The sequence below is a fragment of the Oncorhynchus clarkii genome, chromosome 6 (genome assembly GCF_045791955.1).
Source record: "Oncorhynchus clarkii lewisi isolate Uvic-CL-2024 chromosome 6, UVic_Ocla_1.0, whole genome shotgun sequence".
Taxonomy (NCBI): domain Eukaryota; kingdom Metazoa; phylum Chordata; class Actinopteri; order Salmoniformes; family Salmonidae; genus Oncorhynchus; species Oncorhynchus clarkii.
Window position 1 is genome coordinate 62,373,777 of NC_092152.1, and position 26,777 is coordinate 62,400,553.

General features: G+C 42.5%; 1 protein-coding gene across 1 annotated transcript; it reads left to right on the forward strand.

Moving 5' to 3' along the window:
* The first annotated feature begins 2,379 nt into the window (after positions 1-2,379).
* On the forward strand, positions 2,380-26,722 carry LOC139412166 (stereocilin 1). Its single transcript, XM_071158984.1, has 28 exons — positions 2,380-2,617; positions 2,782-3,534; positions 3,677-3,701; positions 3,850-5,953; positions 6,447-6,521; positions 9,522-9,632; positions 9,812-9,966; positions 10,510-10,696; positions 13,853-13,968; positions 14,191-14,320; positions 14,511-14,693; positions 15,216-15,254; positions 15,829-15,999; positions 16,636-16,776; positions 17,605-17,666; positions 17,774-17,909; positions 18,049-18,137; positions 18,345-18,480; positions 18,623-18,819; positions 18,942-19,032; positions 19,321-19,501; positions 19,656-19,831; positions 20,003-20,158; positions 21,569-21,711; positions 24,609-24,757; positions 24,840-24,937; positions 25,083-25,233; positions 26,603-26,722. The coding sequence occupies exons 1-28, from the start codon at positions 2,575-2,577 to the stop codon at positions 26,686-26,688; spliced, it is 6,084 nt and encodes a 2,027-aa protein (XP_071015085.1). The 5' UTR covers positions 2,380-2,574; the 3' UTR covers positions 26,689-26,722.
* Positions 26,723-26,777: the final 55 nt, after the last annotated feature.

Consider the following 26,777-nt stretch of genomic DNA (forward strand, 5'->3'; position numbering starts at 1 on the left):
CCATTCATTCTTTCCTTTTACACAGATCAGTCGTCCTGGTCTCTTTGCAGAAAAACAGCCCCAAAGCATGATGTTTCCACCCCCATGCTTCACAGTAGGTATGGTGTTCTTTGGATGCAACTCAGCATTCTTTGTCCTCCAAACACGACGAGTTGAGTTTTTACCTAAAGGTTATATTTTGGTTTCATCTGACCATATGGCATTCTCCCAATTTTCTTCTGGATCATCCAAATGCTCTCTAGCAAACTTCAGATGGGCCTGGACATCTACTGGCTTAAGCAGGGGGACATGTCTGGCACTGCAGGATTTGAGTCCCTGGCGTCATAGTGTGTTACTGATGGTAGGCGTTACTTTGGTCCCAGCTCTCTGCGGGTCATTCACTAGGTCCCCCTGTGTGGTTCTGGGATTTTTGCTCACCGTTCTTGTGATTATTTTGACCCCAAGGGGTGAGATCTTGCGTGGAGCCCCAGATCGAGGGAGATTATCAGTGTGTCAGTATCAGTATGTCTTCCATTTCCTAATAATTGCTCCCACAGTTGATTTCTTCAAACCAAGCTGTTTACCTATTGCAGATTCAGTCTTCCCAGCCTGGTGCAGGTCTACAATGTTGTTTCTGGTGTCCTTTGACAGCTCCTTGGTCTTGGCCATAGTGGAGTTTGGAGTGTGACTGTTTGAGGTTGTGGATGGGTGTCTTTTATACTGATAAGTTCAAACCGGTGCCATTAATACAGGTAACGAGTGGAGGACAGAGGAGCCTCTTAAAGAAGATGTTACAGGTCTGTGAGAGACATATTGCTTGTTTGTAGGTGACCAAATACTTATTTTCCACCATTAATTTGCAAATTCATTAAAAATCCTACAATGATTTTCTGTTTTTTTTTTCTCATTTTATCTGTCATAGTTGAAGTGTACCTATGATGAAAATTACAGGCCTCTCTCATCTTTTTAAGTGGGAGAACTTGCACAATTGGTGGCTGACTAAATACTTTTTTGCCCCACTGTATAGTCCCTTACCTGATTTGAGCCCATATCAAACACCAGACAAAACAGCCTACTTTAAACCTCTATGGGATCAATGTCCCTAAACCGGGACGATTGTTGCGATAATATGACTAGAAAAAGTTGTAACAGCCAACTTTCTGGGACACAGACACGTCTTATATGGGCAGAAAGCTTAAATTCTTGTTAATCTAACTGCAGTGTCCAATTTACAGTAGTTATTACAACAAAAATAGAATAAGAATAGTGCACAACAAAACACTTATCACAGCAACTGGTTTGATACATTCACCTCTGAAGGTAAATAATGTAGTTACACTAACTTTCACACATCTAGATTACTGAATGTATGACATTCCTGGGAGTGTGTAAACATTATTTTTTTTTAGGAACATGACATACAAAAATGTATAATTTGACACATTTGGGCAAACTCCTGGCAGACTTATTGCAAAAAATTGTGTAGTGAGGTCATTCCTAACTGGATCAATCTGAAACTTTGCATACACTGCTGCCATCTTGTGGACAATATCAAAATTACATCTAGGCTCCTCTTAATGTATGGCCTTTCTCTTGCATTTCAAAGAAGACAAAAAACATGTGTTTTTATCATTTCCCAGATCTGTTATTTTCCTACATTCATTTCACAGTTCCACAAACTTCAGAGTTTATTTTCAAATGGTATCAAGAATATGCATATCCTTGCTTCAGGTCCTGAGCAACAGACAGTTAGATTTGGGTATGACATTTCAGGCCAAAATGTAAAAAAACGGGTCTGATCCTTTAGAGGATTTATTAAACATATTATTGGATATGGTTTATATAGGCCTATTTCATACGTTCTGATATGTTTTAGATGTTTATTCAATATTTGTATATCCTAAGCGAGAACAGTATTTCTTGGCATGATCATCCATGAACAGGTCATTTTTGAATGTTCAGTTTTATAACCCCAATTCTATATTTCTGTTCAACCACACTGTCTCCGGCGCATTTGACCTCAAGAGAAGAGGCTCGCATTACAGACAATGCGCTAAAAGGGTGTAATCCTTTATTAGGAATTAGAATACAAATTTTAATAGGATCTCTGAGTTAATGAACAATGATGGGCTTGTATTTATATTTCATAACCGGCAACAGTTTGTTTTCTAAATCCGTTCTGTGCATTTCACAGCCCTTCGTTAGCACCTATTCTTTTGCCACTGTTTCTAATTGAGCTACTTTTAGCTCATGGATTGAGTTTCAGGTGGACACGGGAGCGGTGATGGACTCGAAGGGGCAGGTAGAGATGTTCGCTTAGCACGCTATGTAAGTGGACCACAACTTGGCAAAGCGTAAAAGGAATCTGAAGTAGGGAAGCAAGAACGGGTACAGGGGAGACGACAGAATGGCTTTGACAAAGACCGGCGTTTGATTTTGGTTACAGGAATGTCAAAAAACTAAGGATGATTGGCATAACTATTGCATTTGCAGTGAGCCTGGATAATAGGCCTAAAAGTGAATCTTTTTCTGAATCCACTGGATAGTTAGCACTTTTGTTGACTTCTCAAGCTACTTTTCCCCTATACTTTGAGAATGCTGCTAAGAATGCAAATATTTTTTGCTCTATGCATCCTAGGTAAGTAAGTTAGGCTACTTGCATTCTGCTAACTTTTATAGGATTCAAATTATTAAGCGAATTTACATATGTTTGAGGCATGCTATGTATTTGTTTTTTAGTGTTAGTTTTTATTCTTCAGCTTAGATGTATGATACTAGTTGCTGTATTTTATTTTATTATAGGGATGGTTTGCGAAGCCGCAAGACCAGTGCGCTCATTGTCACGAGCTGTATCAAGAAAAGGTCCCGCAGACGCCAGCAAGTTTGACAGAAACATAGAAGAATTGATAGAGCGAATACACGATTTATCCAACGAAAATCACAACGTTGATGCCAATGCCAGGGGCGGCATCAGCGCAGAAGAAATTTTAGAGGACCCAAATGTCAGGACAGGTGGCACCGTGTTAGAGGGCATTGACTTGAGCGCTTATTATGGTGTTCTGTGCAAGGTATTTGCCATGTATAGACCACTAATAGAAGATGGATTTATAGAAAACCTCCCTAAAACGTTTGTGTGCATTTTGTCTGGGAGAACGGACTGTGGCTTGGAGGCAGAATTGACAAAGACTGTATCACTTGAGCTTGGCAAACCGCTACTGTCGCTTCTATCATCTGTCAAATCTCAGACATGCACAAGAAGCAGTACAAGTTCAGAACCGTCACTTTTTCAAAGATCCTACCTCAGAGTAGACGATTCCACAGTAGAACAATTCAGTGTTTTTCAGGAGATAATGACTGCTTTGTCACATCTTTCCTTATCTGATAAAGTTATGTCTGCTTGGACTGGTCTAATAGACATGGCATTTCCTGCTATAGTGACACATGGTTCAGAATTCATATTGACATTTCTCCAAACCCCAATGGATTATGTAAAAATAGCACTGCAATTTGGAATTGCAATTCCCGCTCTGGACCAAAATGAACAATGTCAGCAAGGTTTGTCAGTTTTGTTTTCTTACTTGCACTTTCTTCATGTTAAGTTATGAATTTAATGTATACAGATTTTAGACACTGTTTTTGTTGTACATTTGCAGTATTTTATGTCATGTGTATTTAATCCCCTGCCTTTTTTGTATAGGGGATCTAAAGCAGCTCCTGATGTGGTAAGCTGACAATGATGTGTGAAACCTTTCATGTGATACCCTGAGATAAACATCATGGAAATGTTTTGATGGATTCATTCTTATATTTTTTTCCACTGACAGAGGAATATGACCTCCCGTATCCTTTCTAACTGACTGTTTTATTCAGGGGTATACGTCACAATGTGAGCTGGTCCTTTGGTGACACCATCTTGGACATGTTCCTGACTCCAGAATCAACACTGTGCAGCTACCCAGACCCAGACTGCCAGAGCCTCCCCACAGTCTCCTTCAGCCGTACCCTCAAAGCGGTAGAGGACAACCCCACTGCCCTGCTGAGGTGTGACCACGACAACCTAGCCCGTTTCAACGACACCCTGTGCGCTGACATCATCACAGTGGGCCTACAGAGCTCCTCAACACTTTCCACTTTCTGCAACGCTCTGAGCATCCTGAACCCCACTGAGGTGGAACAGGTGTGGAGTAACACCTGTCATGTTATCCAGGCTCTACTGTTGCCCCTCCTGGAGGACAGGTCTGACTGCAGTGGGGACATGCCGGCCGCGCCTCCCCCAGGCCCACGGGTCTCAAGATCGCTCAGCCTCAGCCAGCTGCTGTGCAACTACGGCAACTGGACCAATGCTAGTGACGTGGACGCAGGCCTGGTGACACTGTGTAGTGAAAATGACAGACAAAAATTCATCCTAGCGGTGTGCAGCAATATCCAGCTAATGCAGGCATTGATGAACAACAATCCTAACAATAGCTGGCTGTGGAATTTCTGTGTTAACTCCTCTGATGGATACATGGTGAGTCAGTTCTGTAGGTATCAGACCTGGACGGCGGAGACAGTCGACCCAACCATGGTGGCCGTCTGCTGGGACCAGGACAAGGAGAGGCTGAAGATCCTCCTCTGTCAGAACCTGGACTTCTTCACGGTTGTGTTTTCACATGTTGACAACAACTGGCTGCAGCTTAACTGTACAGAGGCCCCGGCACAGCCAGATATAAACTCTCTGGTGGCGGCTTCCTGCCAGTACTCAGAATGGCGAAACGTGATGGAAATCACCATAGAGATGATATCCATGTGCATCCAGAATGATGACAAGGGTTTTGTACTGGAGGTGTGCGCCAATGCCACCTTTCTGAATGAACTGCTCCGTAATAGTGCTACTGTATGGGTTGGAGAATACTGCACTGTCTCCCTTAACTCTCCACCCACCAACCCGCCTGTGGTGTTCAGCATCCCAGACTGGTGCAACTATGATAAGTGGAGCAAGGTGCTGGTGGACCCGTCAATGGTGGAGCTCTGCTGGCGACACGACCAGATGGGTTTTAATAAGAACGTGTGCTGCAACATGCCCCTGTTAGAGAAGCTCACTTTGGAGCCCCAGAACGAGTGGCTCATGTCTGTCTGTGTCGACAAGGAGACCAAGGACATCCTGCCCCAGGTGTGCAAATACTCTGACTGGAACAAGCCCATCATTGTAGACATGACTGATCTGGCTCTCTGTGCTGAGCTGGACTCTCTGAACTTCACTCAGAAAGTGTGCGCCAACACCACGGTGCTCCAGAACCTGCTAGCCAACCCTGACAATACATGGCTGTTGGCGTATTGTGCAAACCACACTGGCCCCGGCGGTGGAGGGGGACAGGGAGGAGGCCTGATGGGGTTTAAGCCAGTAGAACAATGCCAGTACCACAGCTGGACAGTGGCACTTCCTGACACCTCTCTCCTGACCCTGTGCTGGGACTACGATCAGGCCAACTTTGTCTCATCCATCTGCACCAACACTGGCCTCCTCTCCCTGCTCACCAAGGAGCCCTACAGCCTGTGGGTGGGCACGCTCTGTACCACCTACACCAACTACACCAAAGGAAACAGCCAGGGAAAAAGCAACAACACCTCCACAGACTCCCAGCCCTGCCTGGTCAGAGACATTGTGAGGAGGCTGAACTGGACTTGTACTGCAGACTTCAGCTCAGCCTGTCAGCCAGGCTCCAGTCAGACGCAGGCTCTGCAGCTGCTTTTGCGCTGTGGGGTGAAGGCCCTGCAGCATCGCTTGGAGGGGCTCCTGACCACACACACGGCCTCTGTGGTGGACCAGGCCACCAGTGTGGCCGTGGTGCTGTTGGTGGCCCTGGAGGAGAGCCAGATGATGTCTCTACGTGTGACTGAAAACATCCGCTTCAATGTGCTCAAGTCTGTGGTGCTCTATCTAGAGAAGGAGACCAACTTTGACAACAAGAGGATCCTGCTGCAGTGCTTTGGGGTAGGTGGGCTGGGCAGACTTTATCTACAGATAAAGAATTCCAACATTGTGTGTATTGTAAATTGCTACATTGAACAGTGGTGGTCATCTATACATTTCCCTCATGTCACAAACCTGTTGTTTTGGCTTTTCAACTGATTCATGTCTAAGGACATTTAGATCCAACCCATTCTAGTCTAGTGGAAATGTCATATGACTAACTTTTTTGTTGTTGTTGAGGTAACTAATCATCTATATCAATTACCATGAGGGCTATTGTTGTGTCAACCGACGGTGTACACAGTTTCACACATGTCATTGATAGTGGACATTAAATCTCTTCCCCTGGATGAGATTAACTGACATTGATGTGATTGAATGACAATCCAACACTAATCTCTAATCACTTGTGTTTATTATTGTTGATACTGTGTTGTTGCTGTTGTCCGTCTTGATTTTTTTTCTTCTTGAACCATTCAAACGATAAGCTTGAAGATTTGTTTGCCCGTAACAGAAAGTACTGACCAGTTTGATGCAAACAGGAAGACTTGGGAACAGTGATGGATTTTTCCTCATCAAGGTGACAGAAGTAGGATTGAGACTTATTTGGTCCTTTTACATTTGTGACTGGTGATATAGTTACTAACAAATACACACCCCTACGTATTTATTTGGACAGTGAAGCTAAAATGTTTAATTTAGCTCTATACTCCAGCATTTTGGATTTGAGATCAAATGTTTTATATGAGGCGACAGTACAGAATGTCCTCTTTTATTTGAGGTATTTTCATACCTCAGAAATAAAAGCACTTGATGTATCTAGTCCCCTCATTTGAAGACAAAAGTTTAGTGTTTGGTCCCATATTCCTAGCACGCAATGAGTAGCATCATGGTAGAATCCACATTAATGCAGAAGTGTTCAGAAACATATTATATTCTTATTGACAATAAAACTGACTCCAAAATTGACACAATAAATGATTTACCATTCATTTCTATTGAGCACAACATAATCTGAAACACAACCGAAACAAAATGCAAATGCACCCAACAAGTTTGTAAAGTCAAAAGCTTGATGTCGTCATAGCGTGGAAAAAAATATGGCATCAAATACTAAACTTTTGTCAAAATGTAATATGAACCCACCATGGAAAGGTGACTCTCACGAACACATGTGTTGCTCTACGACGCCCACAAGCTTCACATCACCCGTCTGAAGGTAACCCGCTGCCAGTTTTAAAAAGGAATGATAATAAATTCCTGAACTTTCTTATATCTCTCAGATATAGGACAAACACTTCAAAACATACTTCCTTTTGATAAATGATTTTGACTCTCTGTTTTGCCGTGTATGAATATGTTATTCAATGTGTTTCTATGGGATAATAGCAGTGAGGCCAAATTCAATGTTTAAACAAATGTTTTTTCAATACTTTTTGGGATACCTACAGGGGTTCTAAAATTCTAAATCAAATAGCTAAATGATCCTTGGTGTGACCATCTTAAAACAATTCCATAAGTTAGCTTTGTAGACACCCAGGCCCAGGCCCTTTGACCATAAGTGAATTTGTCCAAATACAGTGCCTTGCGAAAGTATTCGGCCCCCTTGAACTTTGCAACATTTTGCCACATTTCAGGCTTCAAACATAAAGATATAAAACTGTATTTTTTGTGAAGAATCAACAACAAGTGGGACACAATCATGAAGTGGAACGACATTTATTGGATATTTCAAACTTTTTTAACAAATCAAAAACTGAAAAATTGGGCGTGCAAAATTATTCAGCCCCTTTACTTTCAGTGCAGCAAACTCTCTCCAGAAGTTCAGTGAGGATCTCTGAATGATCCAATGTTGACCTAAATGACTAATGATGATAAATACAATCCACCTGTGTGTAATCAAGTCTCCGTATAAATGCACCTGCACTGTGATAGTCTCAGAGGTCCGTTAAAAGCGCAGAGAGCATCATGAAGAACAAGGAACACACTAGGCAGGTCCGAGATACTGTTGTGAAGAAGTTTAAAGCCGGATTTGGATACAAAAAGATTTCCCAAGCTTTAAACATCCCAAGGAGCACTGTGCAAGCGATAATATTGAAATGGAAGGAGTATCAGACCACTGCAAATCTACCAAGACCTGGCCGTCCCTCTAAACTTTCAGCTCATACAAGGAGAAGACTGATCAGAGATGCAGCCAAGAGGCCCATGATCACTCTGGATGAACTGCAGAGATCTACAGCCGAGGTTGGAGACTCTGTCCATAGGACAACAATCAGTCGTATATTGCACAAATCTGGCCTTTATGGAAGAGTGGCAAGAAGAAAGCCATTTCTTAAAGATATCCATAAAAAGTGTCGTTTAAGGTTTGCCACAAGCCACCTGGGAGACACACCAAACATGTGGAAGAAGGTGCTCTGGTCAGATGAAACCAAAATTGAACTTTTTGGCAACAATGCAAAACGTTATGTTTGGCGTAAAAGCAACACAGCTCATCACTCTGAACACACCATCCCCACTGTCAAACATGGTGGTGGCAGCATCATGGTTTGGGCCTGCTTTTCTTCAGCAGGGACAGGGAAGATGGTTAAAATTGATGGGAAGATGGATGGAGCCAAATACAGGACCATTCTGGAAGAAAACCTGATGGAGTCTGCAAAAGACCTGAGACTGGGACGGAGATTTGTCTTCCAACAAGACAATGATCCAAAACATAAAGCAAAATCTACAATGGAATGGTTCAAAAATAAACACATCCAGGTGTTAGAATGGCCAAGTCAAAGTCCAGACCTGAATCCAATCGAGAATCTGTGGAAAGAACTGAAAACTGCTGTTCACAAATGCTCTCCATCCAACCTCACTGAGCTCGAGCTGTTTTGCAAGGAGGAATGGGAAAAAATGTCAGTCTCTCGATGTGCAAAACTGATAGAGACATACCCCAAGCGACTTACAGCTGTAATCGCAGCAAAAGGTGGCGCTACAAAGTATTAACTTAAGGGGGCTGAATAATTTTGCACGCCCAATTTTTCCGTTTTTGATTTGTTAAAAAAGTTTGAAATATCCAATAAATGTCGTTCCACTTCATGATTGTGTTCCACTTGTTGTTGATTCTTCACAAAAAAATACAGTTTTATATCTTTATGTTTGAAGCCTGAAATGTGGCAAAAGGTCGCAAAGTTCAAGGGGGCCGAATACTTTCGCAAGGCACTGTACTTATGCCACCTTCAAATGGGGGAACTAGATACAGGGTGCTTTCATTTCTAAACAGTAAAACAGATATGTATGAAAATACCCTCAAATAAAAGGTGACATACTGTACTGTCGCCTCATAAAATATTTAAAATGCTGGAGTATAGAGCCAACGTAAAAAAAATGTTACCCTCACTGTCCAAATAAATACGTAGGGGAGAGTAACTCTTAAGACATGTTTGGAGACGTCTCAAGGCATGGTGATGGCTAGGTATGAGTATTTGTAATGTAGAGATTTTAAGTTCATTTATAATTTATTGTTATTTGGTGACAGTTTTTGTTATGATATTCTTGTCTGGCTTGTGGGTGCTTGGTTTTAGTATGTGGTGTGATTCTGTTACAGGAGTATTTCCGTATCCCTCTGGCAAGTCTGAGGGCAGTGCTGGGTGCAGTGGACATCACCACAGTCAGACAGATACTGCAGTACTTCAGCAGGAACCAGGGAACATTGCAGGTAATATAACACACTTCATATCAGTTGTCCTAGACAGGTCTTCCATGGAAAATACTAAGATCACTTGACCTCAGTGGGACAACCTGATTGAATACATTTGATAAAATAATTAAGTAAAATGTAGCAAAACCGCTCTATGTTCACACAAGATAATCACTTAATCTCGCTCTCTGTCCCAGTTTACAGATGACTACCTAGGCACCATGGTATCTGTGCTTTTCCAGACCCACTTGGTTAGGGACGGGAGCCTCTTTCCTGAACTGGTACCCCTACTTGCCCTGGTCAACCCTGCAGACATCCAGTCACTGCCCCCCTTACAGACCAACCTCATTGTGTAAGTTAAGCAGGCTTCTGATACAAGTCATCATGAGTCATGATGTCCTTGTGTGTTGGTCTCTGCATTATAGATGTACGTATAGTACTGAATGGCTATAGAATCAAAGGTAATGGACTTAGGCAGTTAATTACCCCCTCTATTCAGACACTCGGGGCGGCAGGGTAGCCTAGTGGTTAGAGCGTTGGACTAGTAACCGAAAGGTTTCATGTTCAAATCCCTGAGCTGACAAGGTACAATTCTGTCGTTCTGCCCCTGAACAGGCAGTTAACCCACTGTTCCCTGGTAGGCCGTCATTGAAAATAATAATTTGTTCTTAACTGACTTGCCTAGTTAAATAAAGGTACAGTTTAAAATTTAAAAAACAGACTCACAGTATTGGAGTCATTTTCTATTTAAACTACTACTTCGGCCTTAATTTAAATTGGGTCATTTGAGTCTCTGAAAGAGATGTGCTTTCCCAGTCATGTTTTGCTCTCTGCTTTTTGTTCGGGTCAACAAGTATGTCCTACATTCCTCTATGCGCTCTCTCTCTATCTTCAGGAGAAATACCATCAACAGCAACATCAGGAGCCTGACGGTGGAGCAGCGCAGGGCCTTTGGGAGGTGGTACAGCCGAGCCCTCAGCTCCCTCAACATGACAGCCGGCGGCCCCTCCTTCATCAGGGACACTGGTAACCTGATAGTCTACCTGCCCTTTCACAGCTTCCAGCACCTCTCACCTGCTCAGGTAACAGACACGACACCTCTCTGTGAAACCAGAGCCTCCCCAGCCACAGCCAGGCAGTTGTCAGTGGTCTCCATTGTGTCAGTGGTTGTGGCCGTAGCCAATGTTCAATAAGTAAACATCGGAATGCATCAATTAAGAATGGCTATGTGAAGAATAGTGAGTGATCTTTCAATGCTTAAAATGTGAATATGATCGTTGCATGTAAAGTCAGGTCCAAAAGGATTGTCACCCTTGATAAAGATGGGCAAAAAAGACTGTAAAAGTTAAATAATACAAATACTGAGCTATATTGTATACAGAATTTGTATTTATTTTATACTAATACAATTGCTCAAAGAAAGAGATTTTGTTTAATAAGTAATACTTTTTTTTCTCAAAAATAGAGGTCAAAATTATTGGCACCCCTGTTTTCAGAACCTTTCAATGCCTAACCTTGGATAATGGCATTGAGCCTTTTTTCTCAAATGTTTTATGAGATTGGAGAACACATTGGGAGGTGATCTTAGACCATTCCTCCATACAGATATCCTTTGTTTGCGCTTATGGACTGCCCTCTTCAATTCAAACCTCAGGTTTTCAATGGGGTTCATCAGGAGACTGAGATGGCCACTGCAAAATGTTGATTTTGTGGTCAATTAACCATTTCTTTGTGGATTTTGATGTGTGCTTTGGGTTATTGTCTTGTTCACAGATCCACTTGTGGCCAAGTTTCAACCTCCTGGCAGAGGCAACTAGGTTTTTGGCTTAGATGTCCTGGTCACTGGCCTCCCGCAGCTCCCGCGATAATTGGAGGAAATTAGCTTTAAAAATGCAAAATAGCATGATATTAGCTATAAAACTGCAACAACAAAAAAAATGTTTTGCCCCATGGCAAAATGTGTTTAATTGGAGGAAGTTAGCTGTTTTCCCTCATAACTAATCCTTCGACCTTGCTCAGACCTTGCTGAGTGCCCCACAAAACTGCGGTATGACACTGGTCCTGGTACTCTGTTAAGTTTATTAAGTCGTTGAACTTAAAGGCCCAGTGCAGTTAAAAACTCATGTTTTTTTGCCATATTGTATAACAGCAGATGAAACTTACACTGTAAAAGTGTGAAAAACGTGATCAGTGTTAGTTCCTGATAGTTACTGGTTGAAAATAGGGTGAAATTTTATCCCCCTTTTTGAGAAAAAAAATATTGTACTATTATTAACAATCTATTTCTCTGAGCAATTGTACTAGTATAAAATAATATATATATACACTAACGTTCAAAAGTTTGGGGTCACTTAGAAATGTCCTTGTTTTCCATGAAAACATACATGAAATGAGTTGCAAAATTAATAGGAAATAGTCAAGATGTTGACAAGTTATAAATAATGATTTTTAATTGAAATAATAATTGTGTCCTTCAAACTTTGTTTTCGTCAAAGAATCCTCCATTTGCAGCAATTACAGCCTTGCAGACCTTTGGCATTCCAGTTGTGAATTTGTTGAGGTAATCTGAAGAGATTTCACCCCTTCTTGAAGCACCTCCCACAGGTTGGATTGGCTTGATGGGAAGTTCTTACGTACCATATGGTCAAGCTGCTCCCACAACAGCTCAATAGGGTTGAGATCCGGTGACTGTGCTGGCCACTCCATTGTAGACAGACTACCAGCTGACAGCTTCTTCCCTAAATAGTTATTGCATAGTTTGGAGCTGTGCTTTGGGTCATTGTCCTGTTGTAGGAGGAAATTGGCTCCAATTAAGCGCCGTCCACAGGGTATGGCATGGCGTTGCAAAATGGAGTGATAGCCTTCCTTCTTCAAGATCCCTTTTACCCTGTAGAAATCTCCCACTTTACTACCACCCATGCACCCCCAGACCATCACATTGCCTCCATCATGCTAGACAGATGGCGTAAAGCACTCCTCCAGCATCTTTTCCTTTTTTCTTTGTTTCACTAATGTTCTTCTTAGTGATCCGAACACCTCAAACTTAGATTTGTCTGTCCTTAACACTTTTTTCCAATCTTCCTCTGTCCAGTGTCTGTGTTCTTTTGCCCTCCTTAATCTTTTATTTTTTATTGGCCAGTCAGAGATGTGGCTTTTTCTTTGCAACTCTGCCTAGAAGGCCAGCATCCCGGAGTCGCCTCTTCACTTGTTGACGTTGAGACTGGTGTTTTGCGGGTACTATTTAATGAAGCTGCCAGTTGAGGACTGTTTCTCAAACTAGACACTCCAATGTACTTGTCCTCTTGTTCAGTTGTGCACCGGGGCCTCCCACTCCTCTTTCTATTATGGTTAGTGCCAGTTTGTGCTGTTCTGTGATGGGAGTAGTACACAGCGTTGTACGAGATCTTCAGTTTCTTGTCAGTTTCTCACATGGAATAGCCTTCATTTCTCAAAACAAGAATAGACTGACGAGTTTCAGAAGAAAGGTATTTGTTTCTGGCCATTTTGAGCCTGTAATCAAACCCACAAATGCTGATGCTCGAGATACTCAACTAGTCTAAAGAAGGCCAGTTTTATTGCTTCTTTAATCAGAACAACAGTTTTCAGCTGTGCTAACATAATTGCAAAAGGGTTTTCTAATGATCTATCCTTTTTAAAATGATAAACTTGGATAAGTTGACACAATGTGCCATTGGAACACAGGAGTGATGGTTGCTGATAAAGGGCCTCTGTACGCCTATGTAGATATTCCATTAGAAATATGTCGTTTCCAGCTACAAGTCATTTACAACATTAACAATGTCTACACTGTATTTCTGATCAACAAAATATATATTTTTTCTTTCAAAAACAAGGCCATTTCTAAGTGACCCCAAGCTTTGAACAGTAGTGTGTGTGTGTGTGTGTGTGTGTGTGTGTGTGTGTGTGTGTGTGTGTGTGTGTGTGTGTGTATATATACACACAAACTTTTTTTAAATACAATAAAGGTCTTTGTTTTAAACATTATTTATTTTATCAAGTATTTGTTGCTCATCAAGGCTGCCAATAATTTTGGACCTGACTGTATGTGGAAGGGGATGAGGTTGTACTGTGCAAAAGTGTATGTGTATACTGTACAAAACAGTATATGTTTAGGCCAATAGGTTTTCATTGTCTTAATTTAAAATGGTACACAGGATATTTTAATCATTGGGCACTGTATTTTAAACCAGAGTTGGGTGGTGTTTCTTCTCTCCTAGCTGTTGGTTGGAATGGATGTGTTGCTGATGAACACCCTAAGCCAACTACAACAGCAGTTTGTGGCTGACAGCCTCATAAGGACCTTCAGAAATCTAACAGTGGAACAATTCAGGAGGTCAGTGTGACAATATTTGATCGATGGTGGGTCATGTATCTTGTCTTACAGAAACATTCGGTTTCAAACATTAATCTGATTTTAAGTGTATGCGTTTTCAAGAAATGACTTTCCGTAGTCCAATGAAATGCAACATTCTAGTAGACACTGAAGTAACCAACTGTTTGGGATCCAAAAGTATCTTTGGATATGCTTGAGTAATTATCATCTTTGTATCCCTAGGCTTGGCAACCTGACGTGTCTGTCAGACCCAAAGGACCTGCTGGTGTACAGAAACTCGGAGGCCTTCTCTGTGATTCAGGACAACATTAGGACATGTGTTGCCCAGGGCCTCAGGGGCCCCAGTGACATGGTAAGTAGACCTATCACAGACAGAACTACTTTATTTTTTCACTGCAAAGTTTAAGGTGAAACTCATATGGGTATGAGTGAAGTAGACTAATCTGTGGGTTTAATTTCTTGTTTGCACTTTGTCTTGATCCCTGTGTAAATATGTGTGTGTGTGTGTGTTGTGTGTTATGCTTGTGACCATCCCTCTTCAGATCTCCAGCTTGTTCCTGAACGGGAGTGAGCTTCAGTCTCCTGGCTCTCTCTCCGCCGGCCGAGTGTCTCAGCTGGCTCTCTTCTTGCCCTGGCTGGGTGTGGACTTCCTGCAGAAGCTCAGCCAATCCCAGCTCAGCCCTGCGTTGACAGCCCTGGCCTCTGTGCCCTTCACTCCTGCACAGGTAGAAGCTCACCATCGGCCGTCACAAGCATCCTCTCATCAGAGAGAGAGCTCTAATGGAGCACCTTCTGTTTGGTTTTCATACCTGATTGGGTTTTCTCAGTGCTGCCTGGCTCCATAACAAAGGGTGGGGATGATTATGGGGTTAGAATGGGGGTTGGTTATTAGGTTGCTTTGTGACAGCTGACAAGCAGCCAGTTTGCAGAAGTCTGACCCCAGGTGAGGTGAGGGGGGTTCTGGAGGTGCCTTGACCCTTTGATTACAGAAGCACAACCAACCCCACATTTTCAATGTGTGCCTCACGGCTGCTGCCTGCCATGTGCCATAAGGGGCCTTAGTCAATGGAATTGTAGGGTGGGGAAACAAAAGCAGGAAATAAAGCATTTGTTTTTGTCTTGAGCCCAGTGGGCTTTTCTTCATTTTCCCAAGTAGTTTCCATTTTCATAATACAGATGTTAATAAAACAGAGTTTTAGACCAGTCATAATGATTTGTTCCATCTTCTTTTTGTGATGTCATTCTAGGCCAGTGTAATTGTGGACAAAGTGTCTCTAAACAACAGTGTAAGTATTATTTCAGTTTTTGAAGGACATGGCTTTCTGTTTCAGAAAGGGATTGTAAAACAGGGCTGCGTATTGTCTCAGATATGGTATGCTAGATGTTTGAGAGTGTCTCTGTTTCAGTGTAATGCTTCTGTGCATAGTAATGGTCCATTCTGAGCCAGCTGGCCCAAAGCCTAGTGCAGCCTGGCCAGGGGTGACTCAAGGACAAATACTATCACCATGGCAAACCACACAACCCTGTCAAGATGTATGTTTCCTACTTCATTATACACCAGATGACACTCTCTACCTGTATTATCTTAGTATCTAATGGCTGTATAGTGTTACAAAGAACAAGACCAATTTGTCAAAGGTATCTTTTGTATCTAGTTTCATTTAACAGATGATTTTTGCATTATTAAAAGTGTTTGAATGATGAGTTAGAAATAGACTATCCCTCTTTCATTCTCCATATCTTCCTCCTCCATCCCCTCCCCCCCCCCCCACTATTTCATATCCCCAACCTTCCCCTCTCTCTCGCTCTCTCTCTCCTGCTCACTCCCTCTCCCTCTCTCCCTCCTTGTGTCCCTTCTAGCTGTCTCTGCCGGGGCAGCTGCAGAAGCTGGGCTCTCTGGTGAGTGGGGTGAAGGTTGAGACTCTGTGGAACTTGCCTTCTGACATCCTGCTGTCCTCTCTGCCTGACATCGCCCTGCATACGCCCAGCCTCAACCCCCCACAGGCCAACACCATCACCACCAAACTCTGGGTACGGCCTTAGAGGGACTCACCAACACTGACACCCATCCTCACAAACAGCGACATGCTCACTCATATTAAATGAAGACAAACGACAAGGTACACAGTAACATGGCTTCGGCCATACGCTGCTACTCTTGGCTCAGTGGGAGGTATGTTTACAAGGCTCTGTGAGTATGCATGCATGACCATAACCATTGGAGAGGGAACAGAGTGGAGGAGAGCAAGGTGGAGTGTGGAGGGGGACCACAGCTGGTATGCCCAGGTGTACCCAGGCTCCTTGCCTGCCTGGCAGTCAAATGGGGTGATGTGGCCCTGTGCCAGCTGGAGCTGTATGCTCCATAAGGACCAGAACCAGGGATAGACTGACACACTGGGCAGGCTCAGTATTGGGCTGTTTCTTAGAGAGGAGGTGCCAACTATGCATGAATTAGGTCACTCTGACACATTTGTAATTACTCCTCTTTTGTTTGCCTGAGTTATTTTTTTATGGTTTGTGAACATGTATTTACATTCCACCCACATATTGTGTGTACCACTCAAAGCCCATTTAGTCACCATTGAAATCCACTTCATATCTGCGTGTTTATCTTTTGAATTGGTGTTGTTTAGTCACTACACACTATGTCTGTGTTGTGTTGACCAGGACTCACCAGAGGTGACTGGCTGGTTGGATAAGTTGGAGCCCCTGCTCCCCAGCACCCCTCTACTCAGTGTGCTGACCAGGGCTAGTCTGCTGTTGACCAACAGGACCTTGGCAGGAAGACAAGCCTGGAACACTCAGCAGGTAACGTCTATGAGCTGACTCATGTCGTCTCTGCTCCAGCAATACCTGTGACCTGCAAGTCATTTTCAAGGGGATACAATTCATGCATATCAGTATAGGATCATCTACCTATCCCTAAATGCTTAGTGATTTTATTTAGAGATTTGAAAAGGATTTCCGAGTGTGTGTCTAAAGATGTCAGCATGTTACGCAATGTGGGTCTCTCCTCTGTCAAGCAGAGGTGTGTATGACACGGTCTTGATTAGATGTTAAATAATTAACCGTCAGTGGAGAGGTCGGCCTGTTGTATAACCCCTGCCCTGACTGTTTAAATAGGCTATTCTATGTTCTGAACACACCCAGCGTATCTGTGACTGTCAACACACACACACACACACACACACACACACACACACACACACACACACACACACACATACACACACACACACACACACCAGGTCCCAGCTATCACAATGAGGTGGTGTCTCAGACGGGCTGATGGCCCTCTCCCTCCTGCTAGCCTAACGCTGGTCTGGTCTGTTTCACCACACTGGCCATGAAAGCTGCCCTATAATCCCCTGTCTGTTGCTACTAATGGGCCTGAGGGCAGCCTGCCAGCACCATTAAATCACAGCTCCCAGATCCTGCATGTTCATGCGCACTGTGTGAAGTAGCAAAGCACAACAACACTGTCCTACTGAATTTATTACACACCTCAAAACTGTATTCCAAAACTGCCAATCACCTCTATAGCACTGCAGGGTATTCTCTCTCTGGCTGTCACTACGTGTGTTGGGAGATGGTTTGTGATCAATACGAATGATTGCTTCTGGTTTCTTTTCCCAGGCTAAAACTCTTTTTAAAGAAGCAGTGAAGACCATGCCCAATCTTTCCACTGAGACGTTTCTGTGAGTGCATATCTATGTCAACATAGCTGCAGTTGATTTATTACTAACCTCTTGTGAATGTGCTCCCATTCATATTTGTAATCTATTTTGTCTTTCTGGTTATACAGTGCCCTTGGAAGCATTGCTCGAGGTGTAAGCTGCACAGCCCTGCGACAGCTCTTCCGGGACAAGCCAACATTTTCCTCAGTGCAGAGTGTCCTTGCATTCATGAATAAGCAGTCTGTTCCTCTCCATTCCTCACTGGTAGATGAGCAAATACTTAACCATATTCCTCTGAGCTAGTTAATCGAGTTAACAGTGGAACCATGCCAGATGTCAGGTATAAAGATAGCTGTTATATAAGCGTAATTGACGACCCTCATGCTTTTGTCTTGACTTACAGAAAAAGTGCATCATCGAGGAGCTGTACTACTTTGACTTCTTCTCTGAGCTGCTGGGAGAGTTTGGCGCTCAGATCACACTAGCCCTGCCGTGAGTCGGTCTTACTGCCATTAATCCTCACTACAGATGGTTTGAACATCAACAATGCATCACTGTCAACTTTGTGTGTGTGTGTGTGTGTGTGTGTGTGTGTCCCTGTGTGTGTGTGTCCCTGTGTGTGTTTGTCCCTGTGTGTGTGTGTCCCTGTGTGTGTCCCTGTGTGTGTGTTTGCATGCTTGTGTGTGTATGCATTTGTAGGGTGAGCACTATTAAGAAGTTCCCTGCCGACATGATGGACACTCTCAGGAAGATGATTGTGAAGGACTCCCATCACTTCCTGCTCCTACCCAGTACAAAACAGGATGTTCTGGTGGACAAGATGGTGCAGAGACTTGTCAGTACCCTCTCCTGTACCCCATTACTGCTAACACATTCAGCCTGGGGTTTAACTTTGGTGTCTTCGATTTTAAATCTTTATGTTGAAAATGATTTACAGGTATTATTTACAGGTATAAGTTGAAAATGTTCTCCCCCAGGGCATGTACACAGGGGAGTTCACTGAGGATGAGTTCCGTTCACTGGGCATCATGGCGACCTATGTAGTGGATGAGGTGTTTGTGCAGCTGGTGCGGAGCTTCTTTGTGGAGAGCCTGGAGTTCCTCCGAGAGTTCTGCTATAACAGCAGCAAGAGGGACATTGTCGCACAGATCCTACAGGAGCCTGGCACCTTCGGGTACTGTAGCACCCTCTTAAACAACCACCCCACATTACAGCACACACCCCATTTAACCTTTTGTTATAACTCCTCTGTCTCCTCACATCACATGAAAAATGAGCCTTTCTGTGTGCTCTTAGCCCCGTTCAGAACTGGACCCCTGAGACACTCAATCAAGTGGACAGATTCTTATTCTTCCTTCCCAAAGAGACGCTGCAGCAGATTCCCCAGGTACGTTTCCTGCTCTACTTTTCCCTCAGTCTTTAACACATCCATTTCCATTATTTATTCAAGGTTAGTTCCTTTGCAATTGATTTGACCATTGTCATGATTCATTTATTTGGGTGTCCTTAAAGTTATTGAGAGGTGTTACATTTGCTACATGACACCAGGAATCAGGAAAGGATGGATTTGTAAAAGAATCCTGCAGGTGTCCACTGACAGGACTCCTAGAGGTGTCAGGTGCTATGCTGCCCTGGCCTGTTGGCCCCTAGTCAGGCTGTGTGTGTATGTCCTCAGGCCCTGATGACCCAGGGGCGTATAGAGAGGCTGTTTCTGAGTCAGCGCCGGTGGGAGTCGGGTGCTGTTGGGGCCCTCTGCATTCAGGGCCGGGACCAGGTTGAACAGACAAAGCTGTTTGAGAGGCAACAGTTTGTTCTTCAGAACTTCCTGGGTTTTCTCAAAGTGGGGCAGGTCACACGTGAGTGCCACTCTGTCTCACATTGAGACTTCTGTCTTACTCCCCAACCTTACTGCCAAAACAGATGAACATAAGACTCTTTTGTGAAATGTTTACATACATTTCCCTCTGTATACAGTATTACCATCTGTTTTGTCCATTTGTCTCTGCCCAGCTCCTGCATTGATGCCCACATGTGAAAAGCTGCATGCAACACAGCCTTCAGCCTGGAGCACAGACAGCTTGACAGGCATGTCGTCTGCCGCCTTCAGCTGTAGTCTAGAGCTCTTTGGCCAGGACCCCTTCTTTTCATCATACCAACAGAAACTACTCCTCCAGAAAACTAAAGAGGTACATATTTTACCCATAACAAGAAACATCACTGTAGTTCCTATGTAGAAATCACCTTGTACCATATGCAAAATGGGTCCGGTGTCTGATTTATCCGTCTTCTGTAGCTGCTCTGGTTGCATTAACTAACAGAGGCTGTGTCTTTGTTCTTTTTCTGTGTGTTGTCTGTAGATCTATGGAGCGGCCCGGTCCTTCTCCTCGTCTGTGATTACACAGCTGGGTCGTATAGCCTCCCAGCTTTCAGTGGCAGAGCTGAGTGTGATCCGGCTGTCTGAGCTGAGCACCATCTCTGCACTGGGGGCAGTCAGCACCTGGAACAGCAGACAGGTAGCTAACAATCAGTCTGACAATCTGGTTCAATGTTTTTTGTTTCTGTGTGTGTAGTTTGTGTAGTCCTGATGTTTTTGTGTGTGTAGTTTGTGTAGTCCTGATGTTTCTGTGTGTGTAGTTTGTGTAGTCCTGATGTTTCTGTGTGTGTAGTTTGTGTAGTCCTGATGTTTCTGTGTGTGTAGTTTGTGTAGTCCTGATGTTTCTGTGTGTGTAGTTTGTGTAGTCCTGATGTGTCTGTGTGTGTAGTTTGTGTAGTCCTGATGTGTCTGTGTGTGTAGTTTGTGTAGTCCTGATGTTTCTGTGTGTGTAGTTTGTGTAGTCCTGATGTTTCTGTGTGTGTAGTTTGTGTAGTCCTGATGTTTTTGAATGTTGGTAACACTTTACTTGACACCTGGTGTCATAACATGTTAAGAACAAAAATAGGTGACAGGTCTGTGAATCCTGAGCGGTCATAATCATGTCATAATATGTCATAACGACTGACATAACTTGACATAACAATGTCAACAGGTTGATAGTTTTTCTTAAATCCTTTGTTGTATTTTAAATAACTTGTAGAAAAGACACTTTATGACACTGTGATGGAGCATTATGACCATCCTGTGTCACTTTACTTGAAATAAGAAAATGTACTTTATGACACTGTCAAGAAGCATTATGACCATCATAATCATATAAGGCAAATAGGCCTATCACGTACATGCCTTTTATATCAGTCATCAGTAAAAAAAGAGGGTGTCTTGTCCTCCTTCTGAAATCTGCTCCTGCGTTCATCCCAGTCATCTGCAACAGAGCATTGGGGTAGGTGCATGTCTGACATCAATGTGTGTGTAATTAGAACGATAATTTAATATGGTCAATTTCAATTTATTTAAATGTTATATAACATTAACATACTGTTGACATGTAGGCTATGGTGTAATGGAATGTGTTTGAAAATTAAAGAGAGCCGCACACTCCAGGAGCTCAGATGCAAAAATGCAATTACCAACGTTTCGACAGCCAAGCTGTCTTCATCAGGGTAATGGAATGTGTTGCCTTGTGTGGTAGGTTTTGTGCATTTTGACACTCTTATGTAGGTGTCATAACCAGCCGTAAAATAACTACTGTGATAGGTTTTTGGTGTTTTTACACTCTTATGTAGGTGTCATAACCAGCCGTAAAATAACGCAATGTATGTCACAACAGGTCGAAATATGTCATGACACTGTTATGACTATATTATAACAGGTTATGTCAGCTGTTATGACACACAGTATTATTGCATTGTTATGACCGTGTCATAACGCTTTATGACAATGGGTGTCAAGTAAAGTGTTATCTGAATGTCCTACCTGCTTTGGTGTGCCCTTGTTTGTTTGTTTGTTTGTTTGGTGCCTTTTGCTATCCTTGTCTCTCCTGTCCCAGCTGGCTGTGCTGTCCTCCTCTGTGCTCAACTCCACCCAGGTGGGTCCTAGTCAGCTGGCCTCCAGCACCCTGGTGGCTATGGGACACATACTGTGTGGGATCAAGGACTCAGACATGCGCTCCCTGAATGCAGTGGAGTTCAGGTGAGATTAGAGACCTACTCAAATCAGTGAGAGGGACTCACTTGAGAGAGGTGCTGTGTTTTTTTTTACCATTAAAAAGAGTTTGCATTTTTCATGTGAAACCTCCCATAATGTGTGTCTTCTTAGCCTTTATCCAACCGGTTTCTCCCTCCTGTCATTCTACATGCTGTAACCAATGATGTACTGTATATGGGGCATTCTATAAGTAATGGGGCCAATGTGTGACATTGGATCAGCATTTCAAAATGGTTTGAAACAAAAATTGAAAAGGATTTTCATGCAGTTCCACATGTGTACTTAAAGGAATAAAAGTAAATGTATGCAAATTGTCCCATAACTCCACCTATAGAACAACATAGGCCCTTTATGCAGGGTTCATACAGACATTGGCAAGTAAAATTCAAGGACATTCAGGGACTTTTTCAAGCACTTAATTGTAATTTTCAAGGACCTCAATGTTAATGTACAATATAGAACTTCCCCCAAAAAGCATGCAAGAAGTGTCAAAAAACGAAGCCATTATCACTTTAAGAATAATGCAGCCTATGTGGCTGATGCAGGCACACAATACATCCATGAATAGCGGTATCATTAATCTCACCATTGCTGTTTTTATGATGAGAACCTGACCAAAAACCAAAGATCCTTTTTCAATGGAAGGATTTGTATGGGAAGTCATACTATGGAAAGTCATTGCTACAGACTGACATATCGGTCTGCTGATACAGGACTAGTAAAGGCTCAGTGCACTACTTTTGTGAGAATATTTTATGAATATTTCTTTTCAATTCTTATTTTTCAGGGGGTGCTGCAGCACCCTCAGCACCCTCACTTCCTGAGGCTATGAAGCCTATTCCAGCACTTGAATTTCTGAGCTCCATGTTCAAGTTGGCTACTTCAAGCCCTTTGTATTGTTTACAATTGCAGGTCTAACATGGTAACATGTATTTGTCATGTTATTTCATTACAAGATCATCAATAAGCCCACTAGACTGTGTAATTTGTTGTCATTATATCCAGAATCATTCATAGGAATAGCGTTGGGTGTTGTGCAATAGTCTATCCTACACAATTGCGCACAGTAGACTTGGCAATCCGAGGCACAAAAACATATGAAAACACAAACTCTACCTTGATGCTTTCTCTGTTAAATCTAACAGACGACAAACAGATGATCAATATCAACTTGCTACAGATCGTGGATCCAGGCAGAACTGTCTTCACTGGTGTAACGAATGAGACACAAATATTCTGGACATTTCTCACAATCACCTTTTTTTCCAGCACTTGGTCAGTTGCATCGCATGCGCTATTGCTATAGCTGTTCATCACTTGACTGTCATCCTGAAAATTCCTTCCTGGATCTGATGATGTGTGAAAATATCATGGCGTAACTAGTCAGCTGGTCACCAAATGTGCATCCAACAAGTATTGTGCATAATTACTGAAGAACCCACATGAATGACCGTATCAAATGTAGGTTTTAAGTATCTAGGTAAGGTGACTCTTTCGGGTTAGAAGCCTTTCGATTTTGCAATGCATACATTATTTTGGATTTGTGTGCCCATGAAAACTGTTTTCACCTTCAACATAAGGAGATACTAAATGTTACACTGCATTTCTGAGATCTCTATACAAAAAAACTAGCCAAGAGCTAGATCCAGGATTCTTACAAGGTTCAAGTTCAATGTCTAATTTAACTGATTAATGCTTCATATAAGATATAACAACAACTTATACTGCCATAAATGTAGGGACAGAAAAGTAATGTTTTATGTCACACTATTTTGGATAAATCAGTCAAGACACCAACCTTGATAAAAGGTTAAACATATAGTAGGTTTCAAATAAACTGAATTGTATTGAATATAGCTATTTATTGCTGATGATATGTATTGGCCAATGAGAGGCTTTGAAGCCACAGATCGGCCATATTGGCACTCGAGTCTCTTTAGGAATTAATGGAATTCTAAATTATTTTAATGAAATGTTTCATGGACAAAATTACATTTTTTTTGTTGATGTGGGGACAGTAACACTAGTACTTTCTAAAATGTATAATTTAAAGGAAAAAAACGATATTTTTTTATGTTAAGCTCACATAATATAATTTAAAAGTATGCATTAAGGTGTCTGTAATAGAATTAAACATGGCAAAAATAAACTTAGACATTAAATTCATTTCTATAACTTCCAAAACATGTTTTACTATGATGGGAGTACCAATGGGGATGCGGTGGCTTCAAAACACTGCCCTCTGTCAGTCATCTAGTGTATATGTAACACATGTTAATCGTACTCTCCTTGCGTTGTGTTTTGTTCAAAGAAATCACCCCAGCCAGTGGTCCCAGTTGAGCGTTATTTATTATCTGTGGTTAAATAGGAAACAGCATGTTAGTTGTGCAGGACTTAATGATGTTGATGGCTGTCGATGGTAAAATCTGTAGCAAGATAACAACTGTGTTAGCAGTGTGCTTATGTGACCATTACATCGGTGCATGCTAGCTAAAACACTTATATACACCAATCATATACCAAAGCACATCCCAGAAAGCCCCTCAATCCCTAACAGGTACCATATACCCACACATGTATAAATCAGCAATGTACAGCAAACTGGTACACATTGTAAAATATAAACATAGAATACAGTCTTCAGAACTCGAACTACCCCTTGCATCACATTTTCATACTGGGGAGACCTGACGTTCGCGATCTCCCCCTATCTGCAAGTGGGCCAATAACAACACGCCTTATTGTCATCTGAATTAAACCAATCAATAACAATACTTGAACATTAAATACACATTTCTTTCGAGGCAAGTAGAAACATAACCAACCCTGTTACATATATACATAATTGTCTGTAACTCACCTCTCCCCCCTCCTGGCTACAGTAAGGCAGTTCTGTGGCTGGGCCGTCTGCGGCTGTCCTGTTCAGAAGAGCAGCAACAGGCTTTAACGGGACTGCTGAGCCATAGCCTGGCTTTTGGACCCATAAGCTCCTGGGGCCCTGAGGTCTTCATTGAGGTTGGAGCACTGGCAGGTACATTACATGCCTTTTGTTGTTTTGCTACGACAAATATGACTACTGCCTGAAATTAGTTTCAACCTCTTACAATCTGCAGCTGGCCTCCCAGATATGGCCATGTCTTCTTTGGTGAAGGAGCAGATTGAAGGATTTACACCTCTGGCTGTTTCCCTCATCCGGGCAGACAAGTTTGCTGTAAGTGTGAGGATTCAAAATGCCTATGATTCAATAACACATGTCAGTTTATCCTCAATGTTTTGTATTGCCCCCTTTGTATTGCCCCCCCTCAAATAGTTGTTTTTCTATGTTGTGTTCATGTGAATTGTCCGTGTCTCCTCAGGTCGTGTTTGACCCAGCCCAGATCAGCATGTTTTCCTATGAACAGGCCAAAGCGGTGACTGAAGCCCAGCGCTTGCTTTTGTCCCATGTGCAGCTGACAGCTATGTCTATGGTGCTGACCGTCTGGGATGACAAACCTGTTGACTTCCGTGGTAATTCACTTTCACCTGCTGAAATGTTTCAAGTGTACACCATTTCCCTAGATGATTTTCATTTGTGTGGCGGCCTCGGGAAACCCTTCATATCGTGAAATGAAAAGCTACCTTGAACAAATACAAAGTAGATGCAGGTGGTGAAGGCCTGGTAAGTTTTATAAAGTCTAGCTAATACATTGTGTACTTAACTAGCTAACTAACTAGCTTAATATACTGAACATTGCTTTCTCCTCATTGAAGATGCTCTCATCTCTCCATCCATGATGAAGTGACAGAAGATCATAAAATAATGATTGATTACCGGTAATTCAGAGCATACTGGCATGTTTGCTCAAAGTAATGACAATTATCTAAATCAAACAACAAGCAATATCGCTATTTATCTGAGAAGTCAGCTTCAACGATGATTGATCAAATATATTTACAGTTGATGATTGACTAACTACAAAAAGGAAATAATGCTACAATGGCAGGAGCCCAATCCAATGTACACCCCTTCTCGCCTGTGCACTCATTCACCCCCCCCCCCCCCCCCCCCCCAAAGAAAAGCAGTGGGGATTGGTATAACTGCGTTGGTAGATAATTAATCTACATACACCTATCCTATTTTACGTCTTTGAGGGGAGTGAAGGTGAGTGGCCAGGGCTATCAGAAATTGGATGCAGCTCAAAATGACAGATAATCACAGCAAGATGCAAGAGGCATCTTGCTTCCACCAAGTTTTAGAATAGGATCTCAATTGCTTTGTTACTTAAAATCAAAAATAATTCTGAACTGCTGAAATTACTGCCATAGTGTTTGTATATTTTGACCCCTTTTCATGTAATTTTGGCAGCTAATAGGACCTACCTACTGATCAAGCAACATCAGAAGAAAGTGTGAACTACTTTTATGAACGTTTGCTCCGGCATAGCCTACAGCTACTTATACACAAATGAAAATGGGAAATGAACTATTTAATTTTAATTTTTATTTTAATCATACAATATGCTTACATTAGAATAAAGTAAAGGGTTTAAAGTAACCAAAACAACCAAAATCTCAATTTTCAACTATGGGCTTTTTTCCAATAATGAGGGCGTGATATCCGATGGGTTTTCGTAGTCCTCCTTACATGTTTCACTGAAGCTGACATTGTCTTGATCTTAGCAGAGTGTATTGAAATGAGATGCGTATGATGTCAGTATATACTTTCAGCGTGTATATTTTGTAACTTTGAGTCTGAATATGAAGAGGAATCAGGATCTAGTTGAAGAAGGACAGCTCAAGCAAAGGTTTGAGGGAGTGTTGGATGTAGGATGCTTGTATCGTTGAGTTTGTCTCCTTACAGTTAGTGTTGCTTTTGTGTTTGTGTGTCCCCATGCAGGCAGGTCACCAGGGCTGGCACTGTGCCCTAGTCCTCTCTGTCACCTTCTGGGACTGCTGATGGTGCTGTTAGTTTCTGCTCTGTAATGGCCTCCCCTTCTGATGGATAAACCCCTCAATGGGCCATGAGGACTCTCATGAGGACTCTCTCCCACACAACTACCATGTTAAACAAT

What these genes read in the sequence shown, in the direction of transcription:
- LOC139412166 (XM_071158984.1), top strand. Translation starts at nt 2,575, where the DNA reads ATGCTGCTAAGAATGCAAATATTTTTTGCTCTATGCATCCTAG. An exon ending in CAGGAGCCTGGCACCTTCGG is followed by an intron (nt 18,820 to 18,941) that starts GTACTGTAGCAC and finishes GTGTGCTCTTAG; the next exon opens with CCCCGTTCAGAACTGGACCC. An exon ending in TGAGGTTGGAGCACTGGCAG is followed by an intron (nt 24,758 to 24,839) that starts GTACATTACATG and finishes TACAATCTGCAG; the next exon opens with CTGGCCTCCCAGATATGGCC.